This window comes from Batrachochytrium dendrobatidis (assembly GCF_000203795.2).
Source record: "Batrachochytrium dendrobatidis JAM81 unplaced genomic scaffold BATDEscaffold_6, whole genome shotgun sequence".
Lineage (NCBI taxonomy): Eukaryota > Fungi > Chytridiomycota > Chytridiomycetes > Rhizophydiales > Batrachochytrium > Batrachochytrium dendrobatidis.
In genome coordinates, this window is record NW_006281104.1 from 1421422 (window position 1) to 1440343 (window position 18922).

Sequence of the window (18922 nt, forward strand, 5' to 3'; positions counted from 1 at the left end):
AAAATGGACCACTTTTCTGTATCTTGCAGTCACTGCCTCGTTGGGGATAAAAATGGTTGGATATTTATTGCGCTTTCTTGATATAAATTGACTGCTTCAGATATTCTCAATTGAATCAACACAACATTCATATGATGTACAGTCAAATTATCTCTTTCTTCACGTTTGGAATAGCTATATATTTTACAATCATTAAACCCATTCAAATCCAGATACTGGGTTTGACTATTGTCAAGTTTATACAAATCTTTGTATTTTAATCTCATACGTTCGTGTTCTAGTTCAAGAAACCAAGATTGCAACTGTTGTTTTCATGCCAATCACAACGAGAAAGATCAATCCATTTAAAAAAGTTTAAAGAGCACATGTCGTCTAGTAAATCTAGTGGAGGCTGGCAGCTTGTCCTGCAAATGCCCTTATTAATGCTCCATTTTACACAAATGCAACTGCAATTCGAGAAATGTCCGAATCAAGCACCTGAGGGCAGTTTTGGTTTACATTGACGCGGTGCTACAACCAACTTTAGTCGATAAAAATGCAACGCTCGAATGTGACAAAACTACCTGCTATTACGCCGCATCATATTCAATCCGATTCTGGCATATCTACTCACCAAAACTCAACCCTTGTCACTTCAAACCATCACTATAAAAACTCTAATCACTGTACTACAATAGCCAATAATCTTGCTGTCCTTGATCAGATCCATCAGTTACCAAATGTTGATAGTTCCACAGTCAAGCATCTTGTAGATGCGTATCGTGGTTTGGTACACATTACTCCAAAAAGCACAGCTTACTCCTCTCATCCAACACGTGTCACACACAACCCTCAGTATCGCCGTATTGGTGGTGCAGTGATTGAAAGCAATCACAAGTATTGGCAGCAAGGTGTAGGCTCGATTTTACGTCAAAAAGACATGACAAGCATTTTAAATGGAGATGCTTCGTTTGGATATTTGACAGAATGTGGAACCAATCGAGATTTAATTTTGCCTGGAATTCAATCATCTAATAGGGGGAGACTATGCACCAGATTGCATGATCGAACTCGTAGCGAACCACTATCAAGTGGAGAAAAGATATTGCATGAAGCAGTAACAGAAAATAAGGACGTTTTGAATCAGCCTGATATTCGCAAGCGACACCATTCCCATCATCATAAACATGTTTATAAAAAAACAGGCTATAGATCTGAAACCTTGAATTCGGTGGACGAAAAGGCTCTACAGCATTCCAATTCATCCCAGTCAACGAATAAACATGATTGCCAACAATCAAGTACTTTGAATCAAAGTAAACGCACTAATCCATCAAATTTAAACAATTCCCTGCTTGATTCAACCAACTCTCAATCCATCAACATTTCATTTCACAAATCTCGAACACGTCGGGAATCATGCAAACCAGATCAAGAAACAAACATATCAAAAGAAAGTCTTTTACACGAACAAGAAGTCAATGAGAATGATATGTCAAGCAATACAACCGAAAATTCAAGCATTATGTCGGCTGCAGAATCTATATCGGATTTAATGACTCGACAATCTTTAATCCAATCTGATTATTACTCTGCATCAGTCACATTGGATCAGACAACAGTTAATCAGCTTAAAAAGGATGATCAATCTTTTAGTTTAAATGGAACTATTGTGAATCCAATATTTACTAGACGGAATCTATCTATACTGAAAAGTGAAATTTATCTACCATCAGATATATCACCTGCGTGCTTTTTATGGAAATATGCAATTCGTAGTGCACTGGATCAGTTAAAATCGGCTGATTTTTCTACTCTAGTGCAAAGACATCAGCAAAAATTCAAAAGTAGTAAACCCGAGGCCGTTGCTACAATAATTCCAAGCATTCCATATAAACCAGATACTCAGCCTGAATTAGATCCGAGGCAAAATATGAAACCGCATGATTCACCAAAGCAAATTATTGCGGCTATGCAAATCCATCGTATTCTTCAAATGCATGCTGGTATTCGCAAAGAACAAGATATAGACACGTTGGATACGCTACTTGGTGCAATTCCATGCTTTTCAAAACTTTCAACTTCAATTCGTATGCTTCTTTTTTCAAAATCTCGGTTTGAACGTCATTCAAAATCAACTAGAATTATTTCTAAAGGTCATACGACATCTACCATGTATATTGTGCTTTTGGGTGAATGTCGACAACATCAAGATATGTCCTCCAAATCAATGTATCTCAAACAGCAAGGCGGTATGATGTCATTTACTGCTGGAATGTCATTTGGAGAATTTACTAATCAAACGGGACCAAGGTTGAATTCTGTGACATGCACTGTATTGAGCGAAGTGATGGCGATTGATAAATCAGACTGGATACAAGCAATGAAAGAAGCAAAAAGCATCGAGTCGTATGAAGTCAACGTGTTGGCTGCTGTACCGCTACTATCCAAAGTGCCTAGACCAATACTTGGCCAGATCGGCTTTAAATGGTATACACTTTTAATTTGGACAATGTTGATTTGAATAGATATTGACGTTTTAAAACTGCCTGTTGGTATTGAACTAGTGTTTTACGAAAATTTCTTGCCAATTCAGATATTAGTTTAGCGGGAGATATTAGTAGCAACCTATTTTTTATTCTCAAGGGAAAATGTAAGATCAAGTATCAAGTTCCATTTGTGAAAACACGCACAGCACTATCAACCGAGTTCAAGCATAAATATGTGGTATTGTAAACCCAAGTCAGATCTTTGAAAATACTCGCGTCTTTTAACGAGAATAACAATAGTTTAATCTTGTTTAGTTGCAAGCATATCGTGGTCAGAAGCTTGAAACTGAAGTTGATGAAATGGTTTATGAGATGGAGAATGTGGGTGAGCTTTATAGCGGTGACTACTTTCCACAACTTGGTAAAAATCAGATGAATCAATTGCAACTTGAGCAAATATTCAACCCGACAGTCTGCAAGCCTTTAGTTTTATCAGAAAGTGTTTCTGGTAATATGGATAGTAGGATTCCATCGTCCGTTGAATTTGCAGAGAAACTTGAAAAACTTTCGCCATGGCTACTATTGCAACCACCCATCAATCTATACACTATTGTATCAACAGACGTGGTTGAATGTGTTATGATTCCCAGATCAGATATTATTGCCCATCTCCCGTTTGAAACGATCCGCCAACTCATAAGTAGAGAAAAGATTATGTTTCCTTCTGAAATAGTACTAAATGAGGCACAGGATAAATATTTGACGCACAATGGCTGGTGGACAACAGACGAAGATATTATTTTAACCAAGCTAAATGCAGAGATGACTCGAGATCGAGTAGAGAATCTCAAAAGTATAGCTATTGTCCCCAAGATTGGACTTGTTTCAACTTTACTATAATAAACATGCAATTCTAATCGTAGAAAAGTCATGTTTACTTTGAGTTGGAAATAACTGAGATTTCAGTTGAAACGCAGCGAGTATTCAAACATTGTTTATTTTCAAGAGACATTCACTGCAAAAGTATTCCATTTACGTGAATACGGCGGTGACGATACTCGAGTTTGATCTACGCGCAATCAAAACTGAGAAGAGTCACGTGTGAGACAATGTCTCACGTCAATAGTGCCTCATTCTGTTTGCTTTCGTGCTGAATACTCTGCTGAGGCTGGTCGAAGGTAGGGTCGTTGCTGCTAGTCAACCATTGTTTGATATATAACTGTATTTCATCATGTTGTGTCTGAGAAGCAGTACTGATGGTCCATAGTGTGGGTTGTCGTAAGACTGCAAACCGTCTTGGCTAGAATCAAAACAAGTGAGACTTGGCTCATCCTTGAGACTGTCTCGCTGCTAGCAATGTGATAAATCACTTGTCTGTGTACAGCAGTCGGATTGATTGCTCACTGCTTGCTATCAAGAATATCTTAATAAGGAAATCATGTTTGTCGCTTGAAATCCATTGATGGACTATTCAATGGTCAGCAACTGTGGGGTTGTCAACGCATATCATTTGGAAGTAGCTGCTACTCCATGTCCACATTCTATTGTAATGTTTCTGCTATATTGACTGCTGCTGTAACAACTTTACGGTCGCTGCATGTTGGCTACTGTGCTGTTGTCCTATCTTTCTATTACCTTGCTTCTACCATTCTTGCCAGCCACGGTTGGATCATTTTCTCCCTTGTTTGCCTTTATTGGCAATGAACCAATATAGCTAGTCTTGTTGCTATCTTGTTCTTTTCGACTTTATTCCTATCCATGCATTCTCTACTAAATGATCGTCCTGGCTAAAAATGCATTTACAGCCGTATTCACGTAAAATGGATCACTTGCATATCTTGCAATGATTGTCCATTCTGTTTTGGGTTAGACTGGTTGAATATTTGTTGCGTATTCCTACTAGACATTGACTACCTCGATAGATGTTGTCAATTCTTTGAAACACAACGACCATCATATGATGCTCATAATCAAACCATCCCTTCATTTTTGGCATAGCCATACACTGTACGATCATCAGATTCAGATATTGGACTCGACTGCTGTCAATACAACTCTGTAAAACCCTACTTTGTTGTAGTCTAATCTCATACGTTTGTGTTCTAGTTCAAGAGAACAGAGATTGCACGTTTTAGTGATAATTGTTGTTTCGTACTGGTCACCACAAACAATACCATTAAACTCGACCAGTTCAGGGACAGTGTCTAGTAAATTCGGTGAGGGTTGGCAGTTTATTTTACAGACACCCTTATTTAGTGTTCATTTTACATGAATACGGTTGTAGTGCACTGGACCAGTTACTAAAGTACTAAAGCATCTTATACTGCTTCATACCAAAGAGTCAATGACATACCTCTAATTTTAAATGCTTTAGAATTTGAAAATGGTTAAGCACTAACACTTGTTTCTGTTTTAATAGCAATTGATTTTTCTTTTTAAACGCACGTCCATACCATGAATATCCCAAATAATCTTGGTTTGCACCCCCTTGCTCATACTCGTGTCGGTGGGAAATACAGACTTGGTCGTAAAATTGGTAGTGGTAGTTTTGGTGATATATATTTAGGTAGGATACCAATGACTATTTTGACTTTTGTTACTTTTTATTCATGTGTTTGGCTGACTGGTTGTATTTGATTCAGGAACAAATGTGGTTACACAAGAAGAAGTTGCTGTGAAGCTTGAAAATGTTCGTGCAAGACATCCTCAACTTGAATATGAGGCACGTGTTTACAAAAGTCTTGCTGGAGGAGGTAGGAATTCTAGACTTGTTTATTTAATGCTATGGCGTTACTGATTTATGAATGATCTAATGCAATGGTTTTGTGGAATATAGTCGGAATTCCCTTTGTTCGCTGGTTTGGTGTTGAACTCGATTACAATTGCATGGTGGTTGATCTTCTTGGACCTTCTCTCGAGGATTTGTTCAATTTTTGTGGCCGAAAGTTTAGTTTAAAGACAGTTTTACTTCTTGCCGATCAGTTGGTATGGCTTTTGCTATTTGATTTGCGATGGATATTTCTATTTTAATCATACTTTATCACAGATTTCTAGAATCGAGTTTATCCATGCCAAAAACTTTTTGCATCGTGATATTAAGCCTGACAACTTTTTAATGGGTCTTGGAAAACGTGGCAATCAAGTCAATGTTATTGATTTTGGTCTGGCTAAAAAGTATCGTGATCCACGTACTCATCTTCACATTCCATATAAAGAGAACAAGAACCTTACTGGAACTGCTCGTTATGCTAGTATCAATACTCATTTGGGAGTTGGTAGGTCTTGGGTTTTAATATTTCACTCTGTGTTTTTGTGCTGATTTGTTTTGTTTGTACTAGAACAATCTCGCCGAGATGATCTCGAATCTCTTGGTTATGTACTCATGTATTTCCTTCGCAGCTCTCTTCCGTGGCAGGGACTCAAGGCTGCTACCAAAAAACAAAAGTACGATCGTATCATGGAGAAGAAAATGACGACTCCTACTGAGTTGCTCTGCAAGGGATTCCCACCAGAGTTTGCCGTGTATCTCAACTATACACGCACTTTAAGATTTGATGATAAACCTGATTATAGCTACTTGCGCAAGCTGTTTCGCGATCTATTTGTTCGTGAAATGTTTCACTATGACTATGTTTTTGATTGGACTGTTGTCAAGTATCAGGTATGTTGGGTTTGGCCAAGTGCTTTGGTTTGCCTATCATTTGAATGGTTTACTAACTTGTCGAGTTTAATTTGGTTTGGTATGCATCGTTTCATTTTAATCATGCTTTGTTTTTATAGCAGGAGGCAAAGGAAGGCGGTGCTAGCGGTGCTGCTCGTGAAGAACAGCCAAATCCAGAGCATGATGCTGCAGCTACTCCAGAAGGTGAAAAAGACGGCGCGGGTGAGGGCTGGCGTATGCCCCGTTCTACTGTTCAAGGCGGCATGTCAACCCGTCCTACGACTACCCAAACACATGGTCAAATGCCAGAGTCTACTGCTCCAATGACCTCTAGTCAACGACCACCAGCTGGATCAGACCCTACTAAATCTGACCCACAAATGCAGAATTCTGCTCGCGCATATAAACCCGCCGGACCTTTTTCAGGTCGTCCCAATTGAATATTGGGCTAGATTACAATCTCTGTAGTACGTCTCTGGTTACGTCTTGATCCACTTTTGGTTATCGCTGTGGTGTCTGTAGACACCTCTTCTTCCACTTGTTTGCATTTCTTGCTTTTCATTATCCACATATTTTTAGACTGACTCGATTAGACAAATTTCTTTTATCCGGCGAGTCCACACTTGTAAGAGTGAGAATGGCTAGGGGTTTTGTACTATTCGAGTTTAATTTTTTAATGTGTTGATATGACAAGATGCAGAGTATGGAATGCTTGAATATGCAGTTGATTTCATTGGGTTTTGATGGGCTTGGGTCAATGCTGAGGTTTGCCAGTCCGACTTATTAGGACTCCAAAGTGCTCGTTCTATTTCATTGTGATGGAGGTTGAATCTGTGACTATAGGTTGGCAATAAATTTTCAAACTTTCAATAGGTTTATTCTAAGCTTGTATTGGACATGGTTATTTTTGATTGATAGTGTTGTGTTGGACAATCACGGAGCTTTGCAGCAGCGGTTTCGGGGGTCAGATCTCGTTGAGCCTCGGCCAACATTTCAAACCTAAATCTAACCCATGAGTATCAATGTTGACATGCAGTTGATAACAGTTTTATCTTACCCGACAAGGAACTTGCGCACACTAGCACTGCGTAGTAATGGTGGATAAAAATGCAAATGTAAATGCATGGTACAATCTGCCTCACCAAAGGGCGATTGATGCACACCCATAGAGTAGGGAAACGATACTTGAAACAGGTTATCGTACTTGCATGTCAATGCTTTGATCATTTTGGCAAGATCAGCACGAACATGCTGATCCAGATCACTCAACTGACCAACGTGATGGGTAGCAACAATCAACGTTTCAAAAGGCCACACGGCCCAAAATGGAACCAAGCAAACAAAGTAATCAGTCTGAAACACAACCCTGCTACCCAAAGTAGGACATGAAGCTATTTCCGAATGAATATAATCGCACAACAAACACGAAGCATGTTTAATTTGATACGCTTTCATACAAGCCAATTCTTTACTAGGCTCATTAGGAATATAATCAGTACCCCATATCTATGCATTCAACAGTCCACGTTAATTCAAAATAAACGAATGTTGAATGGAATGAATGACTTGCCTGACAATGTGGATGTGGATTAGAACAACCCATAGTATCCCCTTTATTTTCAAATATCTGAACATGTTTGACATGTCCTGTTTGAACCATCCGATCAGTTTCCATCACCCATGCATCAATCACGACACCAATCGACTCGACATCCATTTCAGCAAGAGTAAGGTTATGGTTGGGTGAAAAACACAACACTCTAGCATAACCAGCAACGGGTTGAATCTGAAATAAATCCGTACTCATCGTATAGTTCAATTCTTGAGCTTCACGTTGGATTGCAGGGAAATCATTATCAAATACCATGATTGCAGAGTAATCTGGATTGACTTGTCCATTAACTCGTCGGTTATTTGGACTATTGAAACCAATTAGTTTAGGGTCAAGGTTAGATGTTCAAGTCTTGCTTACCATAAATTACAATCTGGTTGATAGGATGGTATATCTAGTGTTGATTGCGTTTCAATGTGTCCTGTTGTTGATGGTATGGTAGAGGGTCAGATAACATGACATGATGGACTGTTTATCAATGGGTTTACCTAGCCATGGACGTTTGGCTCTATGGGGTGAGCACAATACCCATGAGCCATTGAGTGGATTAAAGCGTCGATGTGAACAGTCCGAGTAATCCACATCATCAGTATGACTACCACTCATGTCTAAAAACTGTTTCTTGACAATAGGCTGAATGAGGGTGTTTAGGGTTAGATATGGATTATCTTGAATTGTCAATAAAAAGGACTCATGGCAAACACTTGTCCACAATCTTGTGCTTTCGAGTGGTTGCATGACACACATCTGTCTTGAAAAAATAATCCACAATCCATCAAAACTAATCTATTTGTAACCCATTCTACCAACCAAACTATTCAACTCTACCCATCAACATCAATAAACCTTACTCGTCCATGTTGGGTTATAATGGTATGTTGATTCAACTAACGCGTTTTGTTGGAGTTGTATTTTAAAGAATGTACTGGTTCAACTGAAATGAATAGGTTTAGAATGCAAGGTGATTGAACATGAACTCGACTCATTTGATGAGCAGTAGTTGCTTTCGGATATGTACTGAATTCATGTTAACCAAATATAAATAGCAGTGGATTCGGATTTGAAAACTAGGCAATTCTTTAATCAAGAAATAAAAACTCGCACATGTATTAATCATTGTTACATACTACGCCGCCAACACACCCAGTCCAAATCGACAGTGAGATGAGTTATATTGAAGCAAAATGCACGAAAGAAAAAGAAAATTCAGCAAGTGATTAGAATAACGGAGTTTAGGCACTAGCGATCACTATCTAACTTGTAAAGTGAGGAATAGTACCCACATGCAAAACGTCAAGTGTAAATAAAAAGGAATGAGCTTAATCATATAGGATGGGGAATAACGTTTTAAATACAAATGACATTTGGAAATCAGAAAGAGTTGGCATACCTGCTGTGTGTATGGGTGAGATACAATCAAAATACGAGATAGCAGAGCCATTGTCGACCAGGAAATCCGCGTCGAGATTGATGAATAAAGCAGCATAAAATATTGTGGGATAAGGGGAGATCAATTTGGATATGGGAAAAGGAAACGACATTAAAACAAGGATACACCAAACGGTAAGTGGAACAAGATTGCAGAATGTAGAGGCGAGAAAATGACAATCAAGATTGGGTTGATGTTGCTCAGTTAGGAACTAGGAAATAAATGATCAGGTTTAGGTTTGTTGAATTTACCATTTGAAAAGAATGTGGATAAAGTAGATGAAGCACGAATGGCAATAGGATGGTTATGAGCTATGAAGATGACAATGAATAGTAAAAATAGGAGCATGACAAGCCAGGAATCAAGAGGGAATTATATACTGGAATAATGAGTTGGATTATGCATATAGCTCAAGTAGATTGATGCAAGGGAATAGATAAAACAAAACAAAACGACTTACGTATCATCATCGATCCAACACAAAGTGAAACTGAATGCACCTCTGCAGGTCATGGTAGATAGTGTTCTTGCAGACGATAAGGGTGGAGACTATAAAGTAGATTCTTGCAGTATTAATGATCGGTAGCAAACTAGAGCATGCACACTGACAATTCCGTCAGTGACAAGCATGACATACCAATGTGGAAAGAGTGGATGGAGCAGCATACACAGGAAGCGATGAAGGCAGTGTACCAAAGGTGGAGGATGCTCCAGCAGTAAAGTACGATGTGTTTGAAGGTTTAGCAGAACGACCAAAGCATGAGAATGCAGGAGCGGCTCTAAATGCTCTCGAAGTAGATCGTATCATTGAATATGTTAAAGTTGCTGCAATAAAGAAAAAAAGCCGAGTTTTTGGAATGGAATTTAAACAATAAAATTGTATTGACAAGTGAATGGATGATTACATTCGCATAGAATAAAACACTTGTAGTTCATTGTGTAATAAAGTGACATGACTCTTGAATTTACTGAACAGTATTGTATTTTAAGCTGTTTAGTTGATTAGCATTTAAATTGTTGTATTCACAAGTTATGTTGGACTGGAACGCGAATGTTGGGATTAGAATACAAGAGTTTGAACAGTCAATATCTGTAATTGTAATAGATTATCGACTGTATAATGCATGACTATTCTAAAGTAAAACAGTCAGTTTAAAGCTATAACTGTAATCATATGACAAACACTGTATCTGGAGATTGATCAAGCAAACTGTAAATGCTTTGATATTTCAGGGGTTTCTGAACAGCAATATTGAATGAGCATTCCAAATGCTCATTTGATTCTAGACAGTACACTATTTTGCAAGACTACAGATTCACATATAAGCTAATCTGCCGACTGTTCAACACACAATAATGTCGCAAGGTATAATTTTATGCTATTGATTCCTAAACCCTGCTGATAATTTGATAAATGACTTTGTATGGTGTGCGATTCCAGATATCAAAACCGAGAATATCTATTGAAAAAGCAGTCCGTTTGTAGTTGAAAGCGCAATAAATATTTAACCACTAATTCGCAGCAAAAAGGCCGTTACTGTAAAACAGTGGCCCATTTACGTGAATATGGCGGTAATATTCAACAGACTAGCCAACAAGAATCCAACACATTGTCAATCTGACTTTTAATTTTTGAATTCATTAGTGGGTGCGGAACAAAAGATTGTCCGTGCGAGTGTTTGAATATAAAAGAAGGCGTCGACCCTTTCATTAACTTATCGCAGTTGTTTCTTTCCATCGCATCACCAACTTCATATCCACAAATGACGGTTGCCACTACTCGATCTGCTCATGGGTATGTTCAAGTTGTTTTTTTTCATACAATACTCTATAGACTCATATTTTATATAATTACTATTGGATAGTGGCAGTACACGACTAGCAAAAGGACATTTTTTTGGTGACATTACCATTCCAGGACTTGACCTTACACTCAAAGAAGTCAACTGGGTGCATCTTATTCTTCTTACTACAACTCCCTTGATCAGTATTGGTGCATTCATATATGTTCCTATGCAGTTCAACACTATGATGTTTGCACTCTTTTGGTATTTGCTGACTGGTTTCGGCATTACTGTTGGTAAGTCTTTGCTAAGCTCTTGTGTCATTTGACGAGTTGGGTCTAGTGACCACTCAGCCCTTTTTACTGGACCCTCATGGAGTCCTGTTGAGTTTGGAGAGTTACAGTCGTGATATAAGCAGTCTAGTTTATGATTCAACCAAGATTGTACATTACAATTTTATTGTCCAACCCGTCAAATTCGATGCTTTTTGCTTTCGATTGATGCGGTGAATTAATTGTACCAGATATTGACAGTTTCCTTTGAGCAGTGCGGTGATATTAACATTCTGATGTTTTAGGCTATCATAGATATTGGTCGCATAGATCTTATGAGGCAACTGTTCCTTATCAGATTGTTCTTGCCTTGGCTGGTGCTGGTGCTGTCGAGGGTTCCATCAGATGGTGGTCTCGAGGTCATCGTGCCCATCACAGATATACTGACACATCCAAAGACCCATACAATGCTCGCAAGGGTATATTTTGGTCACATCTTGGATGGCTGCTTGTTAAAACAGATTACTCGACCGTTGGCCGTGTCGATATCAGTGATTTGAATTCTGACCCTGTAGTCATGTGGCAACACAAGTACTACGTCCCTTTGGTGCTGCTTATGTCGGTCATTCTCCCAACCGTCATCCCTGGAATTTTTTGGGGCGACTATATGGGCGGATATTTCTTTGCTGGTATTGCCAGGTTGGTGTTTGTGCACCATGCCACGTTCTGTGTCAATTCTCTTGCACACTGGGCTGGAGAAACTACATTTGATGATCGTCATAGTCCAAGAGACCATTTCTTCACTGCATTGATTACTTTTGGTGAAGGCTACCACAACTTCCATCACGAATTCCCATCTGACTACCGTAACGCATTGGGTTTGTTCCAATACGACCCATCCAAATGGATCATCTACCTTGCCTCGTTGACAGGTCTGACTTATGGACTTCATACTTTTACTACCAACGAAATCGAAAAGGGAAAACTCACCATGGCTCAAAAAGTCATTGATCGCAAAAGAGCTAAGCTTTTGTGGGGTCCCAAGGACGAGGATCTTCCACGATATACATTTGCTACATTCCAGCGTATGTGTACAGAACAACATCGGTCGCTTATTGTCATTGATGGTAATGTGTATGACGTTGAGCATTTTATGGACCAGCATCCAGGAGGTCGCGGATTCCTAAAAGCCAGTATAGGAAAAGACGTCAGTACCAGCTTTAATGGTGGTGTTTATGATCACCACAATGCTGCACGGAATCTGGCATCCATGATGCGTATAGCCATCTTGGATGGTAACGTTCCATTACAATTCGTTGCCAAAGAAGAGTAAACTTTCAAAACTCCCTAAACCATCCAAATCCAAATCCAAATTCAAATCCAATAAAACTCACTTCATTAACTGGTATTTTACACATGATTTCAATCACTGGCTCATAGTTTATTGAATAACATACTTTTTGACTCTGCAACACCTCTCTACATACTCAGATCGCCAAACACTCTGCACACTCTAGCCCACGTTACTCTATCTAAATCCCGCACATCCACTTCAACATCTCGTCCACAGAGTAATGCATGTGATATTCCAACCGATCCACCTGCTGGAGATGTAGTGAGTACATCCATAAGCATAGCAACTTGCGGTACAGTAGAAGTTTCCAATCTATGTTGTAAGTACAAAGTACGTTTTGTCACATCCGTTGTAGATGAAATGAGTGGAGGTGAAAGAAGAGGGAATTTAAAACCAGTCGGATTCACAGTTTGTAAAGTCGATGTGGATGGTAGAGGTTGAACCAAAGCATTCATGTTAATGTAGAGTGGATCAGACGATACAGGTGGTGTGTAGGGTCTTCGATGTGTCAATATACCCTTGATGGGCATTAATCTAGCACATCCATATACGTTTACCATGGACTTCTTTTTTTGAATCAAGAGTGGTGTACATGTAGACTCTTCAATGGATGTGTCGCTTAGAGTTCCCATGATATCAATCTCCATATCAGAATGGCTTAGTGTGGATTTGGATCGAACTGGAGTGTCCATGTCTGTGAGAGTTGGTGATGTACTGAGATTCTCATTGCATGTGTCACTTGTAGAAATATCTGTAAGATCAGCATGATCAAGTAAAAAGGGAAGATCCGTTGTTTCCTTGGTTGTATGCTTCCAGTTTGATTCAAGAGTGGTTTTTGGTGATGCAAAGCCGACACGATGAATGGGTGCAAGCCATCGGTCAGGTGTAGACCCAGTTCTTAATCCAAGAGATGTTGATGTTAATGGACCTCGTTTGAAAACAGCAGAATGGAACGAAGTCTGATTACCAAACGTACTACACGATGATGGTGTCTGCTGTGGTTCATGTGTGATATTGGATTTGGTACAAGAAGGAATCGAGTGTTTCAAAGTAGTGGATTTTTTCTGTTTCATATTGCCAGTTGTTTTGATGCACGATTTTCCATTCATGGCAGCCAACATGGCAACATTCTCAAGCTGACAGTTGAGGTTTAAAGCAGCCAGTTTTTCAGATGAAATCTGTTTCTGTTTAGGATAAAATCCAGGGGTGAGAATCCGTCCACGCTTCCACTTGACTCCACATTTGTTGCAAAGTGGATCATTTTCCTTGGGACCATGTCGCCACATGGGAGTTGAGTCTGTTCCACAGTACTGACAGATGCGTTTCAATCCAGTGGTAGTTGTTGCACATATAGGCTGTGAATCAACCGAGCTAGTTTCCAGGTTCAAAGCCAAATGATTGGATTTGGAAGCCTTGTGTAGAGTGGAATTTTTTGTGAATTTTAATTCTTTGTTGGTAATACTACGAGCCAATGCTTGTTTTGGCAAAGACGGCCGCTGCGTAGTCAATGTATTAGCAAAGATGGATGAATCAAGCTTGGCCGTTTTCCTAGGAAAAGCAGTCGATCCTGATAGGTCGGATGAGACAACAGAACACACTGGATTTTCCAAGTGAGAAGCCAAACGATCAAGACTAGACGACACATCGATGCTAGAACTTCGCAATCGCTTGCCGAGAACTCGACCAGTTGTCACGTGTGTCGAGTCATTCGACTCTATAGACTGTGAAGTAGAATACTCGCCTCTAAACGAGGCAAGTGCAGCAAGCCTGTGCGAAGATCTGGTGGAAGCAGACAGTTTTAAACCAGTCATGCCCATTGTATTAGTGGCTGCAGAAAGTTCAATCAATGGTTGCTGCTTGCAATGTCTAGGGGTTGAAGATCTTTTTGCAGGTCTAGTAGTGGATGCGGATGCAGAGGCAGTAAGAGCATAAACACTTGAGCCATTGCTAACAAGGATGCTGGGCAGTGGAGGCATTTGCAGAGGCAATGGGTCGGCATCGACTGTTTCTTTTCGGTCTGAAGCAGCAATCGAAGCAACCGCTGCAGAAAGACCAGCAACACCTTGCTGTAGGTTTGAAAATCCATGACTGGTTCCTTTTCCAGCACCAGTAGTGTTTGTGCAAGACCTAACCATGGCATTGCTTGTAGTTGAACCAGCCGAATGACTGCAATCGGCAAGAACTCGAGCCGAATTGGCCGAAGCAGCGTTGGCAGCAGCAGAAATTGCAGCAAGAGTCGATGCAGAAGAGCAGGCTACATTCAATCCGCTGGAAGAGCGGACAGCATGGGCAACAGTACGGGCAGACCTCTTCACAGTAGATGCCATGCTCAACCAATTCTGTTTTGAATTCACAAAATTGCATTTTTTCATTCTAATTCAAAAGTCATGTGACTTGGCGGCCATGAGTTTAGCCATCACTGCAAGATAAACACTCCATTTTACATGAATTTCATTCAAAACTTGCGAGCACATAACCAGTCACGTACGACTTCAATATAATCTCCATTGATTTCCAGCTTAGATCCTGCTGATTTGATACTGATCCTCTCTTTTGGAATCAAATGGCTTAAATCCTGCTTGAGTTGTTCTGTGTTTCCCCTTACATCTCTAATCAATGTGAGTTTACGTGACCGTCCGTTGCGATATGCTGAATAAACTGGCAACCATCCAGATTCTTTCCTTCTTTTGATGTCATATGGAAGCAAATCTGAGATTGTAGCCAACGAGTTAATATGGATCCAAATCATGCATACATTGAAACTTGATTTTTCCAGATCAGTTTTTGATCAAGTGAATTAGGCAACATTTTTAGTTGGTGAATATCCATTCAGTTAACGTTACCTTTTGGAATAACTTGCAGCGATTCTAAAGGTGAAACCAATGGACTTTTTTGTATTGTGGGTTTTGGAGCATTGGCATAATCTGTCTTGGTTCTGACAGCACCCAACACATTGCGTGTGATTACCGGTGTAATAGTGTTTGAAGATAATTCAAAAGAATGTGTTAAACTGGAAGACAAGGTATTTTTGAAGCAGCATCTGTGCATATACAAAAAAGACATGTCTAGCTATGCAGACTCGACTGATGTGATGTTGGAAACAAATTCAGCGTTTAGTGCAAGAAAAATCTTTATTGTTTTGCTGAGGTCTGGACCCTATTTATGCGGTCTGTGATCTTAATCTGAATGCAATGAACTTGCACTGCAGACGATGCAAGTATTGCAAACCCAATCTGGCTGTACAAGTTAAATGTGCAATCTAATCAATGTGTAATTGAACTAATGAATGGTGTGTAATTCGTATCTCGCTATTCCAAACTTTTGACTTTCCGGAACAATCCAACGCTTTGTCGAAATAAATGCCCATGATGGATGGTTCTAATATCAACATGTCGCTGCATATATGTGTTGTTGGAGCAGACACTCTTCTTGGTAATTGGTTTGCATGCATTGGTCTTTAATATTACTCTTGTGTACTCATGATAGTTGTCATTTAGGCATGGCCATTGTCACCGACCTTTTGCATGGGTCGCACAGATCTACATTCAAGTCTGTTACTGCATTGGTGTCTAGACAAGAGAGTATCGATGATTTGACTTGCATTGCTTCATCTCCCAAACCTACGGATTCCTCTGTCTCCCATTCAACTGACTCATTCCAACTAAAGCTTCAGGTGTTGCTTCTCTCCGATATCATCAAATTTCCATCCAACCATCTTGCACTTTTTCAAAGCATTGATGGCGTGTGTATCATTCCTCCTGTTATTCCCGACTTGATTCAGGTCTGCTCCCCCATCATTCATCTGTGCCAAATGGCTCGAGTCAACAATGTGGTCCTTCTTACCCCACATCATCCAGAATCTGTGTGTGCAACATTCTCACCACGATTGTATGAATACAGAAAGATTGAACATGCATTAAAGGAAAGCGATATTGCTGGGCATTGTATCCTACGATATACATTTTTACAACAGTATCTACTGTGTTGGATCAACAAAATAGGACAAGATGGTATACTTGCCTTGCCCATCACGGATGGAATGTTTGCTCCAATTCATATCACAGATGTTGTTGCAAGCGTGGTTGCCATTTACGTTGACCGAGCCTCTCACAGACCAACAATGTGTCCATTGCATCGGGCTTCAGTATACACTCTCACAGGACCAGCATTGCTAACAGGCACAGATCTGGCTCAGAAATTCACAGAATTCATCTCCACATCTCAACCTGATCCTACACCCACTACGGATTCAAATCACACCCCTTCATTGCCATCAGTCGTGTCATTTACTAGCAATTCTCACAACGAAACAAAACGATTTCTAATGGAAAAGCAAAATGCTATCCACAACTTGGCTGTCGACTTTGATGCAGTTATTGAAACACTCGACGCCATTCGACACGATGCAGATGACATGAAGATCCTGCTTAATAAAATGTTGAAGCAGATCAAAAACAATACCAAATCAATCCATATGGACCATGACGAAACCCAAGAAATCTACCTAAAAGAGCAGGGTTTAGTTGGCAACGGTGTCTCATCAGCTGTTAAAATACTTGCTGGAAGAGATCCACTGGAAATCAAAGAGTTTATCCAAGAATGTCTAGCCAGTGGTTGTGTTGCATTTAAATCTTAACCCAAGATGAATTCGAAATGAATCGTGTCGAGTCTGAATAAAGTTGATCAAATTCTCAGTTTTCAACCATCTTGTTTAGTCATGGTAAACCTATGTGACAACCAACAAAATAAATTGAATCAAAAAGAAATGAATGGATTGTTTTTTGATCATGTACAGTGTAAAAACGTGAGATGCTCCATACACGATAGCTCAACTGATTCTAACCTTGTACAACACATTCATTAAAACAACTTGTAATACATACTTGTACTGGTCTCAACTTTTTCAAAAATCATGTATGTTTTGAATTGTGTATTCATCAACAAATGATACAATTCAAAACATACCCCAAGTATTGATTCAAATCAATTCATTCCTTTAATTTTGGTAATGTGTTCAGTGTTAACGTCGAATTTAAAAATTTGAGAGCAGGTTTGAGGAATACAACTTGAATTAGAATATCATCTCTCCAATTGCGACATTCTGAGGGTCTGAGAGTCAACAATCGTGATACATGACGATCGTCATACTTTCCAGATTTGAGTGCCTGGCGAAGCAAGTGTGTGGCTACATTTTCATGTCGAATTTCATAAAGCGCAGAGTTTGTTTTGTTTTGTGAAGAGTTGAGAAAATCACCCACAATATTCACGACATGCTCATTGGATAGTTCTTCAAACAGCCCATCCGATGCAATCACAAGAAAGCAATCTTGAGGAGTCAATGTCACATGTGATATGTCTGGTCGAGCGTGCACATCTAATGTAAATGTTAGAATAGAATACATCATTACTATATAGTGCATACACAACATACATGGTGGAGTCAAGCAGTAGCGTAGCATGGGCCACTGACGACGTCGAGATGGAAGTCCTTTCATCAATGCACTTATTTTATGTTGAACAGCCATGGGCCATTTATATCGAGCATCTCCAAAAGCTAAAACAAGATGTGTGTCAATACCAAGATACAATTTCAATTCAGTGTTGATAGCCACTATAAGTTTTTATACAATGTATACTTTACCTCTAGTAGGCACTAATCCACCGATAACACGAAGGGGTCCATCTAGACAATGTCGAAAAGCAACCGTCTCCAACTCATCTGGATGCTCCTTTTTCAATGTAGCCATTTCATTCGGATTTCCTACTTGATGGTCATTGGTGAGTGTAGATGCCACCCACGAGCCACTGTTGGACATTGAGCCCAACACAACACGACTAGATTCAATTGATTCAATCATAAACACAAGATAGTTTAATAAAAATCTCTGTATATCAATGGTAAACATGACATTTACCTATCTCCAGCATGAGCGACATATACATCCTCTTTGCCAATGTATCCCATGACAGCACACGAACCAGATAGCGCAGGCAAGATCATATCCCTAATTTTAATGCGTTCAGTAGAAGGCAAAGCAGCAATCTGCTCTATGGTCATTGAATCAAATCCATCCAATGCTTGAAAAGGAAGGTTCAAGAGATGATCGTCCACGGCAACAAATGCATCAGTAAGTGCTCGAGGAACGTCTTGTGAAGTAGCAAGATGTTTTTGTAGAGCGACAGGAAGTAATTCTGTAAGCTGTTCAGCACATTGAGTATCTGCATGACCTAGTTCAGAATATATGTTAGCAGAATCAAGCATCAGATCATATGCAGCATTGGCTAAACTGCAAGAACGCGACTGATGATTTAGGGACTTGAAAGCATCACAAGATCTGATGA

The 18922-nt window shown here is 39.6% G+C and overlaps 8 protein-coding genes across 8 annotated transcripts; 4 read left to right on the forward strand and 4 right to left on the reverse strand.

Moving 5' to 3' along the window:
* Positions 1 to 535: 535 nt before the first annotated feature.
* On the forward strand, positions 536 to 3368 carry BATDEDRAFT_89002 (uncharacterized protein; the record flags this gene model as incomplete). The annotated part of the gene is made up of 3 exons (XM_006679171.1): positions 536 to 2469; positions 2547 to 2706; positions 2784 to 3368. The coding sequence occupies 3 exons, from the start codon at positions 536 to 538 to the stop codon at positions 3366 to 3368; spliced, it is 2679 nt and encodes an 892-aa protein (XP_006679234.1).
* A 1517-nt stretch (positions 3369 to 4885) lies between these two features.
* BATDEDRAFT_33264 (uncharacterized protein) lies at positions 4886 to 7006 on the forward strand. Its single transcript, XM_006679024.1, has 6 exons — positions 4886 to 5034; positions 5111 to 5221; positions 5305 to 5453; positions 5515 to 5743; positions 5807 to 6129; positions 6249 to 7006. Exons 1-6 carry the CDS (start codon positions 4923 to 4925, stop codon positions 6567 to 6569), a joined length of 1245 nt encoding a protein of 414 aa, XP_006679087.1. The 5' UTR covers positions 4886 to 4922; the 3' UTR covers positions 6570 to 7006.
* Positions 7005 to 8347, reverse strand: BATDEDRAFT_11481 (UDP-glucose:hexose-1-phosphate uridylyltransferase; the record flags this gene model as incomplete). The annotated part of the gene is made up of 5 exons (XM_006678796.1): positions 7005 to 7128; positions 7187 to 7635; positions 7673 to 8048; positions 8102 to 8162; positions 8230 to 8347. 5 exons carry the CDS (start codon positions 8345 to 8347, stop codon positions 7005 to 7007), a joined length of 1128 nt encoding a protein of 375 aa, XP_006678859.1.
* A 443-nt stretch (positions 8348 to 8790) lies between these two features.
* BATDEDRAFT_88698 (uncharacterized protein) lies at positions 8791 to 10014 on the reverse strand. Its single transcript, XM_006679259.1, has 4 exons — positions 9808 to 10014; positions 9631 to 9719; positions 9132 to 9549; positions 8791 to 8998 (listed from the first exon to the last, which is right to left on the reverse strand). Exons 1-3 carry the CDS (start codon positions 9976 to 9978, stop codon positions 9543 to 9545), a joined length of 267 nt encoding a protein of 88 aa, XP_006679322.1. The 5' UTR covers positions 9979 to 10014; the 3' UTR covers positions 8791 to 8998; positions 9132 to 9542.
* Positions 10015 to 11111: 1097 nt separating this feature from the next.
* Positions 11112 to 12559, forward strand: BATDEDRAFT_11509 (stearoyl-CoA 9-desaturase; the record flags this gene model as incomplete). Its single annotated transcript, XM_006678799.1, has 2 exons — positions 11112 to 11250; positions 11532 to 12559. Coding segments are annotated over 2 exons (1167 nt in total), but the record flags the coding sequence as incomplete, so codon positions are not given.
* Positions 12560 to 12705: 146 nt separating this feature from the next.
* BATDEDRAFT_25231 (uncharacterized protein) lies at positions 12706 to 15643 on the reverse strand (the record flags this gene model as incomplete). Its single annotated transcript, XM_006679000.1, has 3 exons — positions 12706 to 14919; positions 15069 to 15289; positions 15424 to 15643. 3 exons carry the CDS (start codon positions 15641 to 15643, stop codon positions 12706 to 12708), a joined length of 2655 nt encoding a protein of 884 aa, XP_006679063.1.
* A 296-nt stretch (positions 15644 to 15939) lies between these two features.
* Positions 15940 to 17216, forward strand: BATDEDRAFT_89003 (uncharacterized protein; the record flags this gene model as incomplete). The annotated part of the gene is made up of 2 exons (XM_006679172.1): positions 15940 to 16012; positions 16078 to 17216. 2 exons carry the CDS (start codon positions 15940 to 15942, stop codon positions 17214 to 17216), a joined length of 1212 nt encoding a protein of 403 aa, XP_006679235.1.
* Positions 17217 to 17555: 339 nt separating this feature from the next.
* Positions 17556 to 18549, reverse strand: BATDEDRAFT_36995 (uncharacterized protein). Its single transcript, XM_006679086.1, has 4 exons — positions 18496 to 18549; positions 18222 to 18415; positions 18012 to 18134; positions 17556 to 17954 (listed from the first exon to the last, which is right to left on the reverse strand). Exons 1-4 carry the CDS (start codon positions 18543 to 18545, stop codon positions 17569 to 17571), a joined length of 753 nt encoding a protein of 250 aa, XP_006679149.1. The 5' UTR covers positions 18546 to 18549; the 3' UTR covers positions 17556 to 17568.
* Positions 18550 to 18922: the final 373 nt, after the last annotated feature.

Excerpts from the sequence above, each read along its gene's own strand:
- BATDEDRAFT_33264 (XM_006679024.1), top strand. The coding sequence starts at position 4,923 with ATGAATATCCCAAATAATCTTGGTTTGCACCCCCTTGCTCATACTCGT. Across the intron at positions 5,035-5,110 it reads TTTTGGTGATATATATTTAG|GAACAAATGTGGTTACACAA; the intron begins GTAGGATACCAA and ends TATTTGATTCAG. Across the intron at positions 5,222-5,304 it reads CAAAAGTCTTGCTGGAGGAG|TCGGAATTCCCTTTGTTCGC; the intron begins GTAGGAATTCTA and ends TGTGGAATATAG.
- BATDEDRAFT_88698 (XM_006679259.1), bottom strand. The coding sequence starts at position 9,978 with ATGATACGATCTACTTCGAGAGCATTTAGAGCCGCTCCTGCATTCTCA. Across the intron at positions 9,720-9,807 it reads CATCCACTCTTTCCACATTG|TCTCCACCCTTATCGTCTGC; the intron begins GTATGTCATGCT and ends TCTACTTTATAG.
- BATDEDRAFT_36995 (XM_006679086.1), bottom strand. The coding sequence starts at position 18,545 with ATGGGATACATTGGCAAAGAGGATGTATATGTCGCTCATGCTGGAGAT. Across the intron at positions 18,416-18,495 it reads GTCGCTCATGCTGGAGATAG|TCGTGTTGTGTTGGGCTCAA; the intron begins GTAAATGTCATG and ends AATTGAATCTAG. Across the intron at positions 18,135-18,221 it reads TGGATTAGTGCCTACTAGAG|CTTTTGGAGATGCTCGATAT; the intron begins GTAAAGTATACA and ends ATCTTGTTTTAG.